The sequence below is a fragment of the Onychostruthus taczanowskii genome, unplaced genomic scaffold (assembly GCF_017590055.1).
Source record: "Onychostruthus taczanowskii isolate IOZ18803 unplaced genomic scaffold, ASM1759005v1 scaffold184, whole genome shotgun sequence".
NCBI classification, from domain to species: Eukaryota; Metazoa; Chordata; class Aves; order Passeriformes; family Passeridae; genus Onychostruthus; species Onychostruthus taczanowskii.
In genome coordinates, this window is record NW_024499062.1 from 344,895 (window position 1) to 360,784 (window position 15,890).

The 15,890-nt window shown below is 47.7% G+C and overlaps 1 protein-coding gene across 1 annotated transcript in view; it reads left to right on the plus strand.

Moving 5' to 3' along the window:
- LOC121334170 (collagen alpha-1(VII) chain-like) overlaps window positions 1–15,890 on the plus strand; it is an 80,595-nt gene that overhangs the window by 11,423 nt on the left and 53,282 nt on the right. Inside the window, exons 11-30 of the mRNA XM_041401074.1 lie at window positions 1,053–1,199; window positions 1,794–1,913; window positions 2,571–2,729; window positions 4,444–4,572; window positions 4,806–4,955; window positions 5,722–5,859; window positions 6,259–6,405; window positions 7,107–7,226; window positions 9,277–9,423; window positions 9,560–9,748; window positions 10,207–10,346; window positions 11,259–11,382; window positions 12,572–12,715; window positions 13,342–13,532; window positions 13,976–14,044; window positions 14,585–14,665; window positions 14,746–14,772; window positions 14,972–15,016; window positions 15,610–15,678; window positions 15,774–15,851. Of these exons, the coding sequence (XP_041257008.1) occupies window positions 1,053–1,199; window positions 1,794–1,913; window positions 2,571–2,729; window positions 4,444–4,572; window positions 4,806–4,955; window positions 5,722–5,859; window positions 6,259–6,405; window positions 7,107–7,226; window positions 9,277–9,423; window positions 9,560–9,748; window positions 10,207–10,346; window positions 11,259–11,382; window positions 12,572–12,715; window positions 13,342–13,532; window positions 13,976–14,044; window positions 14,585–14,665; window positions 14,746–14,772; window positions 14,972–15,016; window positions 15,610–15,678; window positions 15,774–15,851 (2,414 nt within the window). The remainder of the gene's footprint in view (window positions 1–1,052; window positions 1,200–1,793; window positions 1,914–2,570; window positions 2,730–4,443; window positions 4,573–4,805; window positions 4,956–5,721; window positions 5,860–6,258; window positions 6,406–7,106; window positions 7,227–9,276; window positions 9,424–9,559; window positions 9,749–10,206; window positions 10,347–11,258; window positions 11,383–12,571; window positions 12,716–13,341; window positions 13,533–13,975; window positions 14,045–14,584; window positions 14,666–14,745; window positions 14,773–14,971; window positions 15,017–15,609; window positions 15,679–15,773; window positions 15,852–15,890) is intronic.

The window sequence follows — 15,890 nt, forward strand, 5'->3', positions numbered from 1 at the left end:
TTTGAACAAAAAGCCACATTTTCCTCTCCCTCAGCTCCCCTGGTTATGGTGGAAGGAGACATCTCCCCCCAGGAAAGGTGGGGATTAGTGGGAGAACAGCTCCAAATGTCACCAGGAGGGAAAAACCTTCACAGGGAAGGCATAAAACAGCTTTTATGGTTTTATAATGAACCCAAAACTCAGCAGTTTGCCCAGGCTGTGCCCAATATCCCAGCTAGGAATGGAGCTCTGTCTGGGAGTGGGGACACTGAGGGGACAGTGGGACAACCACGTCACCTCCACCCCGATTTTCCATCTCCTTTTGCACCTGGTACAGCTCACCCTAATTCCAGGGGTGGAAAATCCCAAGGGTACCCCGCCCTGGCCTCTGAGTCCTCTTCCCAAATTCCACCCCATCCCGGGATTAGGGATGTGGTGATGGGATCCTGACCCTGCTGCCCGTCCCAAGCACGGTAGGGGTTTGGTTTTCCTCGTCTGACTTTTAAAACCGGGATTAGATGAGCACAAACTGGAGATGGGAGCTGTGGAGAGCAGGTGGGAAAAGGGGGATGGGGCTCCGGGTGCTGCTGGAACAGAAAATGGGGACGTGGCACCATCCAGTGACCAAACTAGAAAAGGCATTTTCCCTCTCTTAGAGGTTTCCCTCGGCTGGGAATCAGGGGTGGATCCACAGGAATTCGGTTTTAACTCTTCTCCTGCTGGGCACGTTTAGCTGAGTCGGGTTTAGCCCACAACAAGCACATTAAAACTGCTTTTTGGGGCATCGCTGGCTGCAGTTCCTGCAGGGAAGGCAGCACGGAGTCACCCAGGGCTGGGCAGGCTGTGGAGCCTTTTATGGGATCACTCCCAGACCCCAACACGCCCGTTTTGGGGTTTTCCTGGTTTATTCCCTTTGCTTTGCAAATCCCTGGTGGATGTGGATTCCCGGGTGGGTGTGGATTATTTCCAGCTGCACCCACCCGGGGTGATCCCGGTGTGCTGCAGGATGAGCATGGGGACATGGGCTAAACAGGGGACATGGGCTGAGCCTGGGGACATGGGTTCCTTCACAGAGGGCAGCATCCAGGACGTGACCCTCGGCAGCTCCTACACCTACTACATGATCCAGGGGCTGGCGCCGGGCGTGGAGCACACGGTGACCATCAACCCCATCTTTGGGGACATCGAGGGGCCGGTGGTGACTGGCAAAGCCACCACGGGTGAGTGTCCTGCAGCAGGGGTGGCATTAAGCCCATGCAGACATGGGAGGTGCTGGCACAGAGTTGGTGTCACTTCTGTCACTTCTCTGCATTGCTGGGTTTGTGTCACCATCATGTTTTCTGGGAAAATCCCTTTGCCCAGGGAATCCCTTTCTCTCCTGGGAAGCCGAGAAGCCTCAGAGGAAAAGGAAAACAATATTATCTCGTTTGCTTCTCCTGTGTTTTGCTGCTTTGGAATGTGGTTTGGAAATTATTTATCCAACAAGTAGTTTCATGTGAATTGGTTTTACTTATTAACCAATTAGAAGCCAAGCTGTATCAAACTCTGGAAGAGAGAGTCACAAGTTTTTCATTATTATCTTTTAGCCTTCTGTCTGTATCCTTTCTCTATTCTTTAGTGTAGTTTAGTATAGTATTCTTTAATATAATATAGATCATAAAATAATAAATTAGCCTTCTAAAAACATAGAGTCAGATTCCTTTCTTTCCTTCCAACATTGGGGAACCCCGAAAATACCAAAATACCACAGGTTTGGGGAGCTCTTTGATGCTGTTGGGACATCAATGGAACTGGGCAACTCTTCTCTCCTGCAGTGGCATCCAGCACTGTCCAGATGCTGAAAGTGAGTGAGATTTCCATCAATAGCCTCCTGGTGTCCTGGGATTCCGTCATGGGAGCCACCGGCTACAGGGTGGCCTGGGGTCCGACACCAGGTGAGATCTATCTCTGCTCTCCCTGGAATGAGAGAGCCTCAGGAGTGGTGGGAGTAGGGCAGGTCCATCCTGGAGTGGTGGGAGTAGGGCAGGTATAGCTCATGAACTGCTCCAAGCAGCCTCACCCACAATTCCAGAGCATGAACTGAAGCCAGGGATTATTCCTGGCCCTGAGGTACCATCCTGGCCCCAACCCCACACAGTGTGAGGCCCCAGGAAGGAGACAGGGAGCATTCCCAGATTCCTGTGGTCCCTGGATGTCAGATGGTTTGGATTCAGTTCCTCTCAGCTGGTTTGGATCATTTAGGTGTTAAAATTCCAAAATGAATGACCACAGGAAAACCCTCCCTTGGCCTGGTGAACACATGGAATCCCAGCATCACTGAGGCTGGAAAAGACCTCCAAGTCCAAGCTGTGCCCAATCCCCACCTCGTGATGGAAGTGGCACATCCAGCTGGACACCTTTAGGGATGGGCACTCCAAACCTCCCTGGGCAGCCCCTTCCAATGCCTGACCACGCTTTCCATGAGGAAATTCCTCCTGAATTGTCCTGGAGCAGGTGTCCTCCAGCAGAGGGAACACGGTAGATTTCCCAGGATGCAGCAGAGCTGCTCTCCAGACTCTTTCTCCTCATGTGTTCTATTTTCTCTTCCAAAGAATTCTTTGGCAAGGACCGTCCCCGCCACCTGTCCCTCGACAAGTCGGTGACGTCCCAGCAGCTCCGCAGCCTGGCCCCTGACACCGAGTATGTGATTTCTCTGTCCGTGCTCTTCGGCTCCGGGGAGGGCCCCGGGGTCACCACCTCGGCCAGGACAGGTGGGTGAGGTGGCATGGTGGAGTAGCTGCCACGGAACGTAACCTCTGTGTATCTGATTCGACCTCGTGTATCCCTGACTGGGGCTGTTCCAGTGCTCCGGGCTTGGGAAGAGCTTCAGATTTGTAAGATCCCAGTTGGTTGAGGTTGGAATGGTTGGAAGGGTTAGAAGGGTTGGAAGGGTTGGAAGAGTTTGGAAGGGTTGGAAGAGTTTGGAAGGGTTGGAAGAGTTGGAAGAGTTCGAAAGTAGTTCGAATGGTTGGAAGGTTTGGAAGAGTTGGCAAGTTTGGAAGGGTTGAAAGAGTTGGAAGGGTTGGAAGAGTTGGAAGAGTTCGAAAGTTTGGAAGGTTTGGAAGAGTTGGAAGAGTTAGAAGGGTTGGAAGGGTTGGAAGAGTTGGAAGAGTTCGAAAGTTTGGAAGGTTTGGAAGAGTTGGCAAGTTTGGAAGGGTTGAAAGAGTTGGAAGGGTTGGCAGAGTTGGAAGGGTTGGAAGCCCATCTTGTTCCAACACCTTCCACTAGCCCAGCATGCTCCAAGCCACATTCAACCTGGCCTTGGATGTTTGCAGGGATGGAGCAGCCACAACTTCTCTGGGAAACCTATGCCAGGGCCTCCCCACCTTCACAGCCAGGAATTCCTTCCCAAAATCCAACCTCCACCTGCTCTCGTTCATTTTGAAACCACTCTCCCTTATCCAAAGTGCCTCCCCAGTTGTGAAGTGCCCAGTCTGCACTCACTGAGCTTCCAGGTATCCCAAATTTCACACCAATATTGAGTCCCCAACATTGTTAGAATCCATCTGAAAAAAATCTGAAAAATAGGAAATCTGGGTAAAATCTGCTGTAGGAAACTCTAGGAAGATGAAGAGGGTGGAACATCCTAGTGCAGTCCTTTTTCCTTGATAAGGGTGATAAGGGCTGTCCCCTTCCTCAAAGAATTCCGTAATTCCAAAGGAATCCTTCTGGGAGATCAGATTCCCTGGACAAGAGACAGCAGGTGCAAATCCTTTGTGTAAAATAGGGAAAGTTGATGGACAAACCTTGTCCCTGTCTCTCAAACTTCTGCTGCCCTGGGAGTCGGGGGGAGGCAGCACTGCTGATCCAAAAGCAGAGGTGGGATTCTTGGAAGAGATTCCAAAGTGGCAGCAGGTGACTGGAAATCCTGGAGTACCAAATGGAGAATGTGGTCTGACCTTTGTGAGGAGGAGAACAGGGAATATTCTGCAGCTGTGAGAAACTTTGGGTGGGTGTTTCACCTGGGGAACTGGGATATGGATCTCCTGACTCCAGGGATCCCTGAACTGCCTGGCCTGGCCTTGCTCCCACTGGATCTGGGCAGAACGTGCTCCTTGATGACCTCAAGGAGTGGTGTCTCTCCAGGAGAGGATGAGGAGACACCAAGGATAAGCAAAGACACCATTTTTAACCCTTCGATACAATTTTTACACATTAACGTGTCAGTGATGAGCCTTTGGGCAGGAATCAGGGTGCTCCTGATGTTGTCCCCATCACCCTGGCCTGTCCTGGCCTTGCTCCCACTGGATCTAGGGTAGAACGTGCTCCTTCATGACCTCAAGGAGTGGTGTTTCTCCAGAGAATGAGGAGACACCAAGGATAAACAAAGATGCCATTTTTGATATAATTTTGACTCATTAACGTGCCAATGATGAGCCTTTGGGCAAGAATCAGGACACTCCTGATGTTTTCCCCATCCTGCAGCTCCTCTGGGATCTGTCTCCAACTTCAAGGTGACGTCCCACACCAGCACCAGCCTGTCCTTGGCCTGGAGTGCCACAGCCGCTGCCACCAAATTCAAACTCAGCTGGAGCCCCGCGGGAGCAGGAAAAGGTGAGCAGGGAAAGGACATTCCAGGCACCTTCCCAAATTTCTGACCTGCTCCTTGGGGGGTAGGAATGAGATCCCACAGCTGGGAAACTTGGTCCTGTTGGAGGTCCTTCCTCCTCTTTGTTTTCATGATTTTATTTATGGAGATAATCCCCAGAGCTCTGGGACAGCAGTGCAGCAATTTCCTTTGGAGGAAGGAAGTGAGTCCAGACTCTGAAATATCCCTGTTTTTCCAGGAAAACAGGTTGCCAGGACTCGGTACCTAGGCAGCAGAGTGTTGGCTCATCGGATTGACCACCTGGTGCCCAACACCCTGTACAGGGTCAGTGTCCGGGCTGTGTTCAGCAGGACCGAGGGGCCCGAGGTGATCCTGACTCACCACACAGGTAAGTCCTGCTGGAAAAACCCTCCTTCAGCTGGGAGGCAAAGCTTGGATTGCTCTTGGGCAATTGGGATTGGCTCGGTTGGTCATAAAAACACCAAAGTTTTGGCTTCAATCCTCGTGTTCATCCATTTAAGAGCTGGACTCCGTAATCCTGGTGGATCCAGCTCAGGATATCCTGTGGATGGTGGAGGCATCAGCAGCCCTCACTGCTGATGGCAGTAATCCATAGCTGTTCCCATAGGAGGGAGTGGACACATCCTTCTGGCACATTGGACAATCCTGGATTTATCAATGGAATTCCCAGAATTATTTATCCACAACCACCTTGGGAATGCAGGAGCCTCTCCGCAGGCACCACCCAGGGTCACTCACCAGCCTGCACTCCTGAGTTTTAGGGAATTCCTTGGATTGTGGCTCTGCCTCTTCCAGCATGGAGTTCTGGCTCCTTTCCGTGTCTTCTTCGCCTGAGTCCATTTCAATGAGTTTTTAGTGGAATTTGAAGACGTGTCTGGATGTTCCATCCTCTCCTGGAGTTCTTTTCATGTCCCTCTGTGTGTCACCAGTTTGGTGTGGGTGGTGAGAGATGTGGATGAGATTCCTCAGCTTGGATTCCATGGATCCATTAGGAATTTCAGCCTGGAATCTTGGATAATGTTTGGAAAGTAGATATTGAACGAATGCCCAAATTTTTCTCCTCCACCACAGCTTGGAGCCATGGTGATGCTCTGGGACTGAGCTGAAATCTTATCCTGGTTCATTTTTTCCAGCTCCTTCTGGAGATTCCAACCCCATCCTGACCATCCAGGACCTGAGGGTTACCGACACTGGTGTCAACACTTTGAAGCTGGCTTGGAAAAGGCTTCCTGGGATAAGTCACTACAAGATATCCTGGGAGCCATCCAATGGTAAGAATCCCAATCCTTGGTCAGGGAACACAAGGAACACACGAAAATGGGGAGTTTGGCTCAGGAAATTCCTTTTTCCATGGGTGGTTGGGGTAGGTGGGGACCTCAGTGTCTACAGGAACAGGTTGAACTCCTCTAAACAAGCCCTGAGCTAAGCTTTAGGCTCTAACCAAGGATATAAATATAGCTGGGATTTGAGAATTCCAAGAATTAGTTCCTTTCCACATTTGTGACCAGATCTCTCCGCTGCCTGTGCCTCAGTTTCCCCATGGGCAAAATGATTCCCTAACTCTCCTCCCTGGCCAGGTCCTCTCAGGTGTGTGTGAAGCTGCTGTAACAATGACTGTTACACTTCCCTTTCCATGGACACCACGGGTTTTTTGGGATATCTCCTCTCAGGTGACTCAGAATCCTCCCAGCTGGTCCCGGCGGAGGCCGTTTCCTTCGCGATTCCCAAACTGAAGGACAACACCACCTACACCATCTCCATGTCTGCAGTGGGAATGGGGCAGGAGGGAAACCCCACGGTCCTCACGGCCAAAACCTGTGAGTATGGGATTCACGGGTTGGGATAAGAGCAGCTCCATAAGGGAGTGAAAGAAAAAGAGCAGTTTTGGCTGGTGGGCACCTTATTCCCAGAATTCCAGAATGTTTTGGGTTGGAAGGGGCCTTGAAGATCACCCGCTTCCAACACCATCTGTAGACCAGGTAAGTCCAAGCCCCGTCCAACCCGGCCTTGTTTCTTCTCAGATCCCACCAAAAACCAGACATTGACCCTTTCTTCTTATTACTGAGGAATGTTGGGATTTCCCTGTCTTCCCCTGCCAATAATTCCCATTTTTGTGGCACATTATTTTGGAATTCCGTCTTCATGCAATATCTTTACCATTTCCAGCGGTAAAGGCCAACATCCCTCATGAGTTGTGCCAAAATGGGCAGGTTTGAGATCAAACAGAGGAGAAAGTCAGGGATGTGGAGCCAATTATGGGATTTCAGGGAGCATCTGGAAAAAAAATACCACAGGGAAAACTTCATTATCCATCCCAAAAACTCAAATTTCAGTCAGTTTAAAGTCCAGACTGAAGATCTGACAAAATTTCCCCCAATTCCCACCCAATGAGAACCTGGTTGGATTCATCTTCTTGGAAAACACCTGAAATGCTGGAGGAACTCCTTCCTCTCACCAGAATCGTGGAATTTGGAAGGCAGAGATGTCCCCTAAGCTTTGTCCCTTGCTTTTCCAACAGTGGATTTGCCCAAAGTGACGGAATTCACCGTGCAGGAGGCCACAGATTCCAGCATTTTGTTGTCCTGGAATTCTGTTCCTGGAGCATCCCTGTATTTACTGACGTGGGGATTGTCCTCAGGTAACGTTTGGTGTGGGAAGGAAACCCTGATCCATCCCCTGAGCTCCTTTGGATCCTGTTTAGCAGGAGAACCCTGGGGGTTTCCATGGGTTCCTTCATCTCAGCTTCTCCATTTGGCTGAAAAAGAGGGAAAAATGGGAACTGGAGGAGCCTCACAAAATGTCCCATTTGGCCCATTGCAAAATCCTCGGGGGAAGAAAAAAAGGAGGGGTGGGAATAGCTCAGGAAAAACTAATTTTGGCATTATCTGTGTCCCTTCCTGTCCATCAAATCCACCAAAAAAAGGTGGACTTTTGTCATCCATGAAACCTCATTTTTGTCTGTTTCAAATCTCTGCTCTCCTGTGAAAGGCTTTTAAAAATTCCTTAATCATTCCTCACCATTCCTTTGGCTTTTCAGGATTTGCTCTTTAAACCATCAACTCCATGATTTTTTTCCTGGATTGGACTAAAATCCTCTTTGAATTTGGAGTTTCCCATCCTGTGGCTTCAACCACAAAGTTTTTTCTAGGATCAGTTCATGTCCAAAGTGAATAAAGAAACCAAATCCAATGGAATTCCCTGTGCTCCCTGCAGTGCTTTGGAACTACCAGGAGCTTTAATTTATTTTTTTTTTTAATTCCAAGGATATTTCAGGATTGCAGCTCCATACTTGCAGGTTGTATCACTCAGGATGAACCATCCCATGAAAATAGCATTTTTTTGGGGATAAATATTATGGAAAAGCAATTTGGGAACAGAACCTTTGGATCTCTGGGGTGATTTTAGTGATCCAAAGCAACTGTTCCCCTTCCTGTGCTGTGCTGTTCAAATATTGATCCGGAAGGACTCAGAAATTCCTGATTTCAGAGTTGTCAGGGAATCAGGAATGGATAATCCCATGCCTGACAGTCCCCCTGTGCCCTCCCTCCATCGATCCAGCTGGAATGGGTTCATAAACATTGATTTCCCATCACCAGCAGATGAATCCTGACCCCACTTCTCCACAGGATAAAATTTATGCTCCTGAATGAGTAATTCCAATTTTTCCTGGTTAATTATCCTGACTGCCAACATTGGTGTATAAAAGCAATTAAAAATTTGGTCCATATTCTTTGTCTTGATTAATTTTCCTCCACACAACTTGATATTTTTTTTCCTAAATAAAACATTGTTTTATTACACATTTTCCTTGCTCCTTTTTAAGCTCACTTAATGCCCTTTACCCTGCTCATTCCATCCAGCCTGTCCCATAAAAATTTGGATTCCTTTCTTTTCCACTTGGGATCATTCTACCTGTGGATCAGACAAAATACACCAATTATGGCTATTTTGACTCGACTTCCCAAAAACAGGGAAGCACAAGAGTTTGAGTTGAATTTCAAGAGGGATTTTGCTATTTTATTTAAAGGACGAAAGCCTCCCTTACAAAATTTTTTGTGGAGAATTGAGAACAGCAAACTGGATTTGATCTTTGGAGATCTTTTCCAACTTTAATTCTATCAGTTGATGACAGTGGAGCAGATTATTTGCACTGATTTTATTTCTTGCCATACAAACTGAGCTTTTTGGGTGATTTTTTAAAGTAAAATGCTATTTCAGAATAAAAAAGGTGTCAAATTCATAATTTATTATTTCTAAAGTAAAGCACTTAGGAAATGTCAATCATTATTATGACAATTTTTCCTATCATTATTTTAAATCAAAACTATGAATTGTGTGCAAACAAATTTCTCAGTCAAGTCTGATTTTATTTTTCATCAAACTTTCCATTCATTCCCAAAAAGGAATCTTATTTCTATCCACAAGAACCACTTAGATAGAAATTGCTCTCTCAGCCTTGAGCACCACTTGCACCAAATTCCCTAAATTCCAAATTTTCAATGCACAAAATCATCCTAATTTCATCTGGTTTAGGACCTGACCATTGCACTTTGTAAATTTTGCTTTTGCTTCTTCTCCAAATCCTGGGAATCATCCCCAAATTCCTGTTTGCCAACAGGGATGCCACCAAAATGGGAATTACTCTGTGTTTTTCTGGCTCTCAGTCATGTTCCTCCTGTTTTCCACAGCTCCCACCCTTTCCCAGGAATTGTTGCCAGCAACTTCCCGATCCTATCGAGTGGCAGGGCTGAGCTCCAAGGAAATGTATTTGTTTTCCATAAAACCAATGTTTGGAGACTCTGAGGGACCAGAGACGACGCTCCTTGGACAAACAGGTATGAAGGATGGAGACCTGGATTTTCCAGGGAAAACTGCTCTTGATGCTGATTTTTTGGGGTTTATATCCTTTTTCTCTTTGCTGGAGAAGCTAAAAGAGGTTTAAAATTCACCTTTTCTGTTTGGGTCTTACAGCAGGAGCTGCCAGGGAGCCACCAACTGCTCCAGCGGCTCCTGCACCGTTGGATACGAGGAAATCTCCATCTGGATCTCCCAGCAGTGTGGGGACCACTCCTCCCCCAGTGCCCACCAGTACAAAACTCCCAGAGCCCCCAGTTTGGACCACCACGGTGTCGGCACCACTGACAACCCTGCCTGGGCCAAGTGAGTGTGGGGATGATGATGATGATGATGATGACGATGATGATGATGATGATGATGTAGAAATAGTCAAAGCTTAGAGACCAAGATTGTAGAAAAGTCAAAGCTTAGAGACTAAGATCTTCTCTGATCCAAATCTTAGAGACCAAGATCTTCTCTGATCCAAATCGTAGAGACCAAGATGTTCTCTGATCCCAGGAGCTAAAACTTAATTTTAAGCTAAAACTTAACTAAGGCCTTAATTCCCTGCATAACGAGAGTGGACAATGTCAGGGAAGGCCCAAAAACCATCATTGCGGTGAAGGCCTCAGCACTACCCTGAGGGGTGAAGGTGCTGCTGCTCACCCAAAAATTGGCATCACAAGAGGTTTGGAGTTTGTTTTGGTGCTCTGAGCACACAAAACCCCAGGATTGTGCTTTAGGACCCCTCAGCTTATGGAATTCCTCTCTTCCCTCTGCAGTTTGTGGGAAGCTCAAGGCAGACGTTGGGTTCCTGGTGGATGAATCCTCGAGTATCGGCCAGAGCAACTTCAATAAAGTGAAGGATTTCCTCTTCCGGATCGTCTCCTATTTCCCCAAGATTGGGCCTGAAGGGACACAGGCATGATTTTCTTATTCCAGATTTTGAAGTTTTTTTCCTGGAGCAGAGTCTGCTCACCCAGGAGTTGTGGAGCAGAAAGGCCAGGGAAAGACCTAGGAACAAAAAGAAGACAGGAATTCAAGTTTCCTCAGTGTCAGCTTTCCCATTTGGATAGATTTCCATTTCTTAGTTATTTTTCCAAGAGTGAGTCATCAGGAATAAAGCAAATTCCACACCTGAAGTGCTGTCTAGGTTAGCCCAGAGATCTCTTGGGTGCTTATTCCCCGCTCAGATCCCATTTCTGACCCCATCCAGAGTGGGGAATTGTTGGAAATCCAGAATGGGAATGGTGGGAAATCTAGAGGGAGAATGGTTGGAAGTCCAGAGTGGGGGTGGCTGGAAGTCCAGAGTGGGGATGGTTGGAAATCCATAGTGGGGAACAGTTGGAAATCCAGAGTGAGGACAGATGGGAATCCAGAGTGGGGATGGTTGGAAATCCAAGTGGGAATTGCAGGATGTCCAGCTCCCTCCTCCAACAAACAGAGAACCAAAGCCCCCGGTTGTGATGGGAATCACCTCCATGACAAATGAAGCCTGAAGGATTTAATGACAGCAAAGCCAATGGGAAGACTCAGCCCCTCATTTATTTGGGGTCATTTATTTAATTTAAATTAGAAAGGGAGAGTTATGGAGCTCGGTTTACGTTGAGCAGGAAATGGGAATTTCTTGGACTCTGCTTGGAGGTGAATGATGAAGTTACCCTGGGTCAACAAATAACTCTGGGAACATAAAAAATTTTGATTTAGGTGAGGATCCGACTCCCTTTTCCCAGAGAATTCAACCTCCTCCCATTCCTGGTGCACCACGCTCTGACTCGAGGCAGTCTGTCCTGCTTCCTGTGGATTTGGGGATTTTAATCCCTGTTTTTGGCAGGTTGCTGTTGCTCAGTACAGCGAGGAGCCCAGGGCAGCTTTTCATTTCAACCAACACCGCGACCGCAACGGAGCCCTCGGAGCCATCAGAGGGCTGAGCTACACCGGCGGCAACACCAAAACAGGTCTGGGAGGGGACTTGGACCCCTGGCATGATCCTTCTGGCCCAGGACAGAACCTGGAAGCCAAAGAAAATATTTCTAAATATTTCCCTGAGTGGTTTGGAGCCATTTCCTTGGTGGGAGCATTGTGCTCAAAGTCATTTTACATTTGAGAACGGATTAAATTGGATTTTCAGGAGTGGTTTTTCCAACCACTTGGTGCTTTATCCATGTCCTGGTTTTTCCCCTGGGTTTCTCTCATTATTTTATTATTTTGCCTGCACTTGAGGGTGGTTTTTACACCATAGACATGAGGATGGCTGATTTGAAGCATTCCTGCATCCCTGAAATCCAGATATTTTGTCTCATTTAAAAAGCTCAGAGAGGGATGACACTTTCCGTGTGCAGGACACTGGGAATACCTGGTTCCCTGAAGAAACACAACTAGGAATGGTAAATTAAAGATGGTTAATTTTTATTTAATTGTTTAGCCCAGTTGGTTGGAAGCTGGTGCCAGTAACTCCAAGATTTGATCCCCCTATGGACCATTCCGGCATTGGACTCTATGATCCTTGTGGATCCTTTCCAACTTGGAATATTCTGTAGTTTTGTGATTTTTTAATGAATTTTTCACATTTGAGGCACCCAAATCCCTCATCCTGCCTCAGTGGTATTGGACAAGGGAACAAAAAACCAGGAAAAGTCAAAATATAGGAATTTTCATGGGATTGCTTAGGGAAAGAAGGCATGGAATTGGTCAGGCTGGAAATTCCTGGCTAACTTTGCCTTTTTAAACTATTTTTATGGAGTTTGTGTCAATAAGGATATTTTACTTCATGTAGAAATCTTTCCATAGTGTTTTGGATCTTCTTGATCACATCAATCTGTAGGAGATTCCTTTGTGGAACTTTCTTGGTCATTCCAAAGACATTTGGAAATAGGAATTCTGTGGATTTTATTCCAGAAGTGTAAGCAGAGCGCTTCAATTTTCTGAATATTTTGGCTCCCCTTTTCCAAAACTATCTGCTGATAGCACCAGAACCATTCCAGCCAAGGTGATTTCCTGCTGCTATCCTCCAAAAGATGTTGTCCCATGTCCAGGGCTTTCCACTTTCGAGGAGTTCCCTTCATCCTCCACCCATGGAAGGAGATCCAGAGCCCAAACCTGTGGAATTAATCCAGACTCCCACCCTGTCTCTCCCTGTCTGCTCAGGCCGTGCCATATCCTACGTGCTGAAGGAATTATTCCAGCCCTCCAGAGGGATGAGACTGGATTTTCCTCACATCCTGGTGCTTGTGACCGATGGACAATCCCAGGATGACGTGGTGTCCCCAGCCAGAGCAGCCCATGCCTTGGGTAAGAGTTCCCAGTTGTGTTTCCCTCAGTTCTCCATGAATTTCCAGGAGTTTGAGGTTGCCCAGTTGAGTTTCCCATGGTTGTCCATGAATTTCCAGGAGATTGGTGTTGCCCTATTTTGTTTCCATGGTTCTCCATGAATTTCCAGAGAGTTGACATTGCCCTGTTGTGTTTCCCTCAGTTCTCCATGAATTTCCAGAGGGTTGAGGTTGCCCCGTTTTGTTTCCCTTGGTTCTCCATTAATTTCCAGGAGGTTGAGGTTGCCCTATTTTGTTTCCATGGTTCTCCATGAATTTCCAGAGAGATGAGGTTGCCCAGTTGTGTTTCCCTCAGTTCTCCATGAATTTCCAGAGGGTTGAGGTTGTCCCATTGTGTTTCCCTTGGTTCTCCATGAATTTCCAGGAGGCTGAGGGTGCTGCCCTGTGTGAGGAGTCACTTTGAGGGCACTTTTGGTTCCTCCCCTCCTTTATCCTTTCTCTTCTCTCTCCCCACCTTGTCTTGGTTTGCTGTAACTCACACCCAGTTCTCTGTGGGCTCCACCTGATCCCACCAGAGGTTTTTACCAGGAAGGGGTTTGGAAACTCTGATCCCAGGGATGAGGAGTGGTGGGATCCATGTCATTCCAGGGCTCCGTGTCATTGCTGTGGGGGTGTCAGGAGCTGACCCCACGGAGCTCCACAGGATCTTGCTTCAGCAGAACCCCCAGAACGTTTTCTACATCAGCACCTTTGATGACTTCTCCCAAATCCTCCAAGAGCTGATAGAAGCCATTTGTTCTGATCCTCAGCTTCCAGGAACCCAAATCCCACCAGAAAAGGTGAGTTCCTACTCCTGGGAGTAAATCCTGCTTGGAGTGGGTCAGGCACAAGGAAAATCTTCCCTGAGGGAAGTTTCAGAGCAGAATCAGAGTGGATTTAGGACACCAGGTTCCATCCTGCCCTCACTGTCCAGCCCTGAACAGCAAAACCTTTGAAATCCAGGGAGTGGAACTGGGGAAGTCAGGATAGAGCTGGGAATGTTTTGATGGATAAAGCCACTGCAGAACACTTATATATATTAAAAATTCACATTATAAATTCATAGGAATAGACTTTAAATGGCTGAGAATTCTCCAGGGTGGTCAGCTTTGCTTTTCCCTATTTTTTTGCCTAAGCCAAGGAATGTTTTAGTCTGTGTTTCCTGGTCACTCCCATTTATTTGTCATCCTTTGGTGGATATTAATTCCCTGATAATTTTTTTTTTTTCTCTTTTCCATTGAAGAGCTCCAGGGGCTCAGCTGCTCACAGGGGTTATGACCCCCACACTATGAAGGGAGAGAAAGGGGAACGGGTGAGTCACGGAATATTCTCAGCTGGAAGGGACCCACATGGATCATCGAGTCCAGCTCCTAAGGGAATGGCCCCACAGCATGATCCACTTGAATAATTTATATAGGGGAATCATGGAATGGTTTGGATTGGAAGGGACTTGAAAAATCATCCAGTTCCAACCTCGACACCTTCTACTCTCGCAGGTTACTCTGTCCAGCCCTGGCCTTGGTCACTTCCAGGGGTGAGACAGCCACAGCTTCTCTGGGAATTCCATTCCAGGGCCTCCCCACCCTCCCAGCCAGGAATTCCTTCCCAATAGCCCATCTATCCCTGCCCTCTGGCAGTAAATACAACCAAATCATGACTAAGGAAGAGTTCAAGCAAAGAATCACCCTCAGATCTTTTCTGTTAGTGTTCTGCTCCTCCTGCTCCATGCTGGCTTTGAAAATCCAGGGAAAGGGACCTGCTCTGGGATTTGGGAATGCTCTCAAGTGTTAGGGTTATTTGAGTTTGCAGGTCTGAGGTCATCCCCCCACACTGTTCTTTTCCATGTTTTTAGGGTCTCCCTGGGAAGGACGGCATTCCTGGGTTGCCGGGCAGGCCGGGCCGGCCGGGTCCTCCAGGTCCCCCTGGAATCATGGTATGGATTGTTTCTAACAAACTTTTCCAAAGGGCCATTCCAGAGAAAAGTGACCAGTATCCCTCTGTCCTGTTTTGCAGGGGCTCCCTGGCAGCCAAGGTGACGTTGTGAGTATTCGGAATCCCGGGTTGGTTTGGGTTGGAAGGGACCGTAAAACTCATCCCATTCCATGGGCATGACACCTCCCACTATCCCAAGGTGCTCCAAGCCCTGTCCAACCTGGCCTTGGACACTTCCAGGGATCAGCACCCATGGTCTTGGAGCTGTTTTTCTGTTTAACACTGCAGAATTTATTTTTAATTCCAGGGATCTCCAGGCTATCCAGGACCCGCAGGGCTGAAAGGAGACAGAGTGAGTTCCATTCCTGCATTTCACTGGGAAAAATTTATTTCTTTGTTGTGACCTCTCTTTTCCACTGGGATCTTTGGCTAATGTGAATTTTTAAGTTGTGTCTACCTAATCCTACACTGCCAGATTTTGTCTTGGGGAGTTTCCCTCAGGAATTTTATGTCTTTATGGAGAAAAGTGCTCAATCCTAATCCCAGGTTCTGGGCACAATTAATTAGTTAATTAATTGCAGGAGAAGGTGGCTGCCTTTCTGAGTTTCCATTATTAACAAACCTGGTTTAATCCATTTAGGACACTAAAATATTCCAATATTTACTGGGGGCAGATCCCAGGAAGAGCTTCCTGCCCTTCTCCCAGTCCCCATTCCTCCTCTTTCCTTGCATCCCCCTGAGCTGTCTGTGCAGATAAAGATCAGGAATGGATCCTGCTGAAAGCCAACTTCCATTTTTACCTTGGGATTAATTTTTTTTCCATGCCAGGAAACAAAACTCAGGTCATGACCATGTAGTTTTGGGTACCAGGTGCTTTGGGTTGATGGAATTGCCCCTAAATCACCCAATCTGCTCCTGGATCTCCCAAGGTGCCTTTATCCACAGGGAGAGCCAGGCTATGTCCTGGGAGGAGTGGAGGTGATTCCTGGCCGGAATGGGCAGCCTGGCCCCCCTGTGAGTACCAAACCCCAGGTGTGGGGGAGCCTTCAGCGTCCCAAGGGCTGGGAGAGATCCCAAATCCTTCCCTCTCCTGTTTTTCCTGGTTGCAGGGACAGAAGGGGCAGCCGGGGGTTCCTGGGGTTCCAGGGCCACCAGGTTCTCCAGGGCCACCAGGAATCTCCATCAAGGTGAGTTTGGAGCACAATCCTGGGATGTTCCCCTGATGC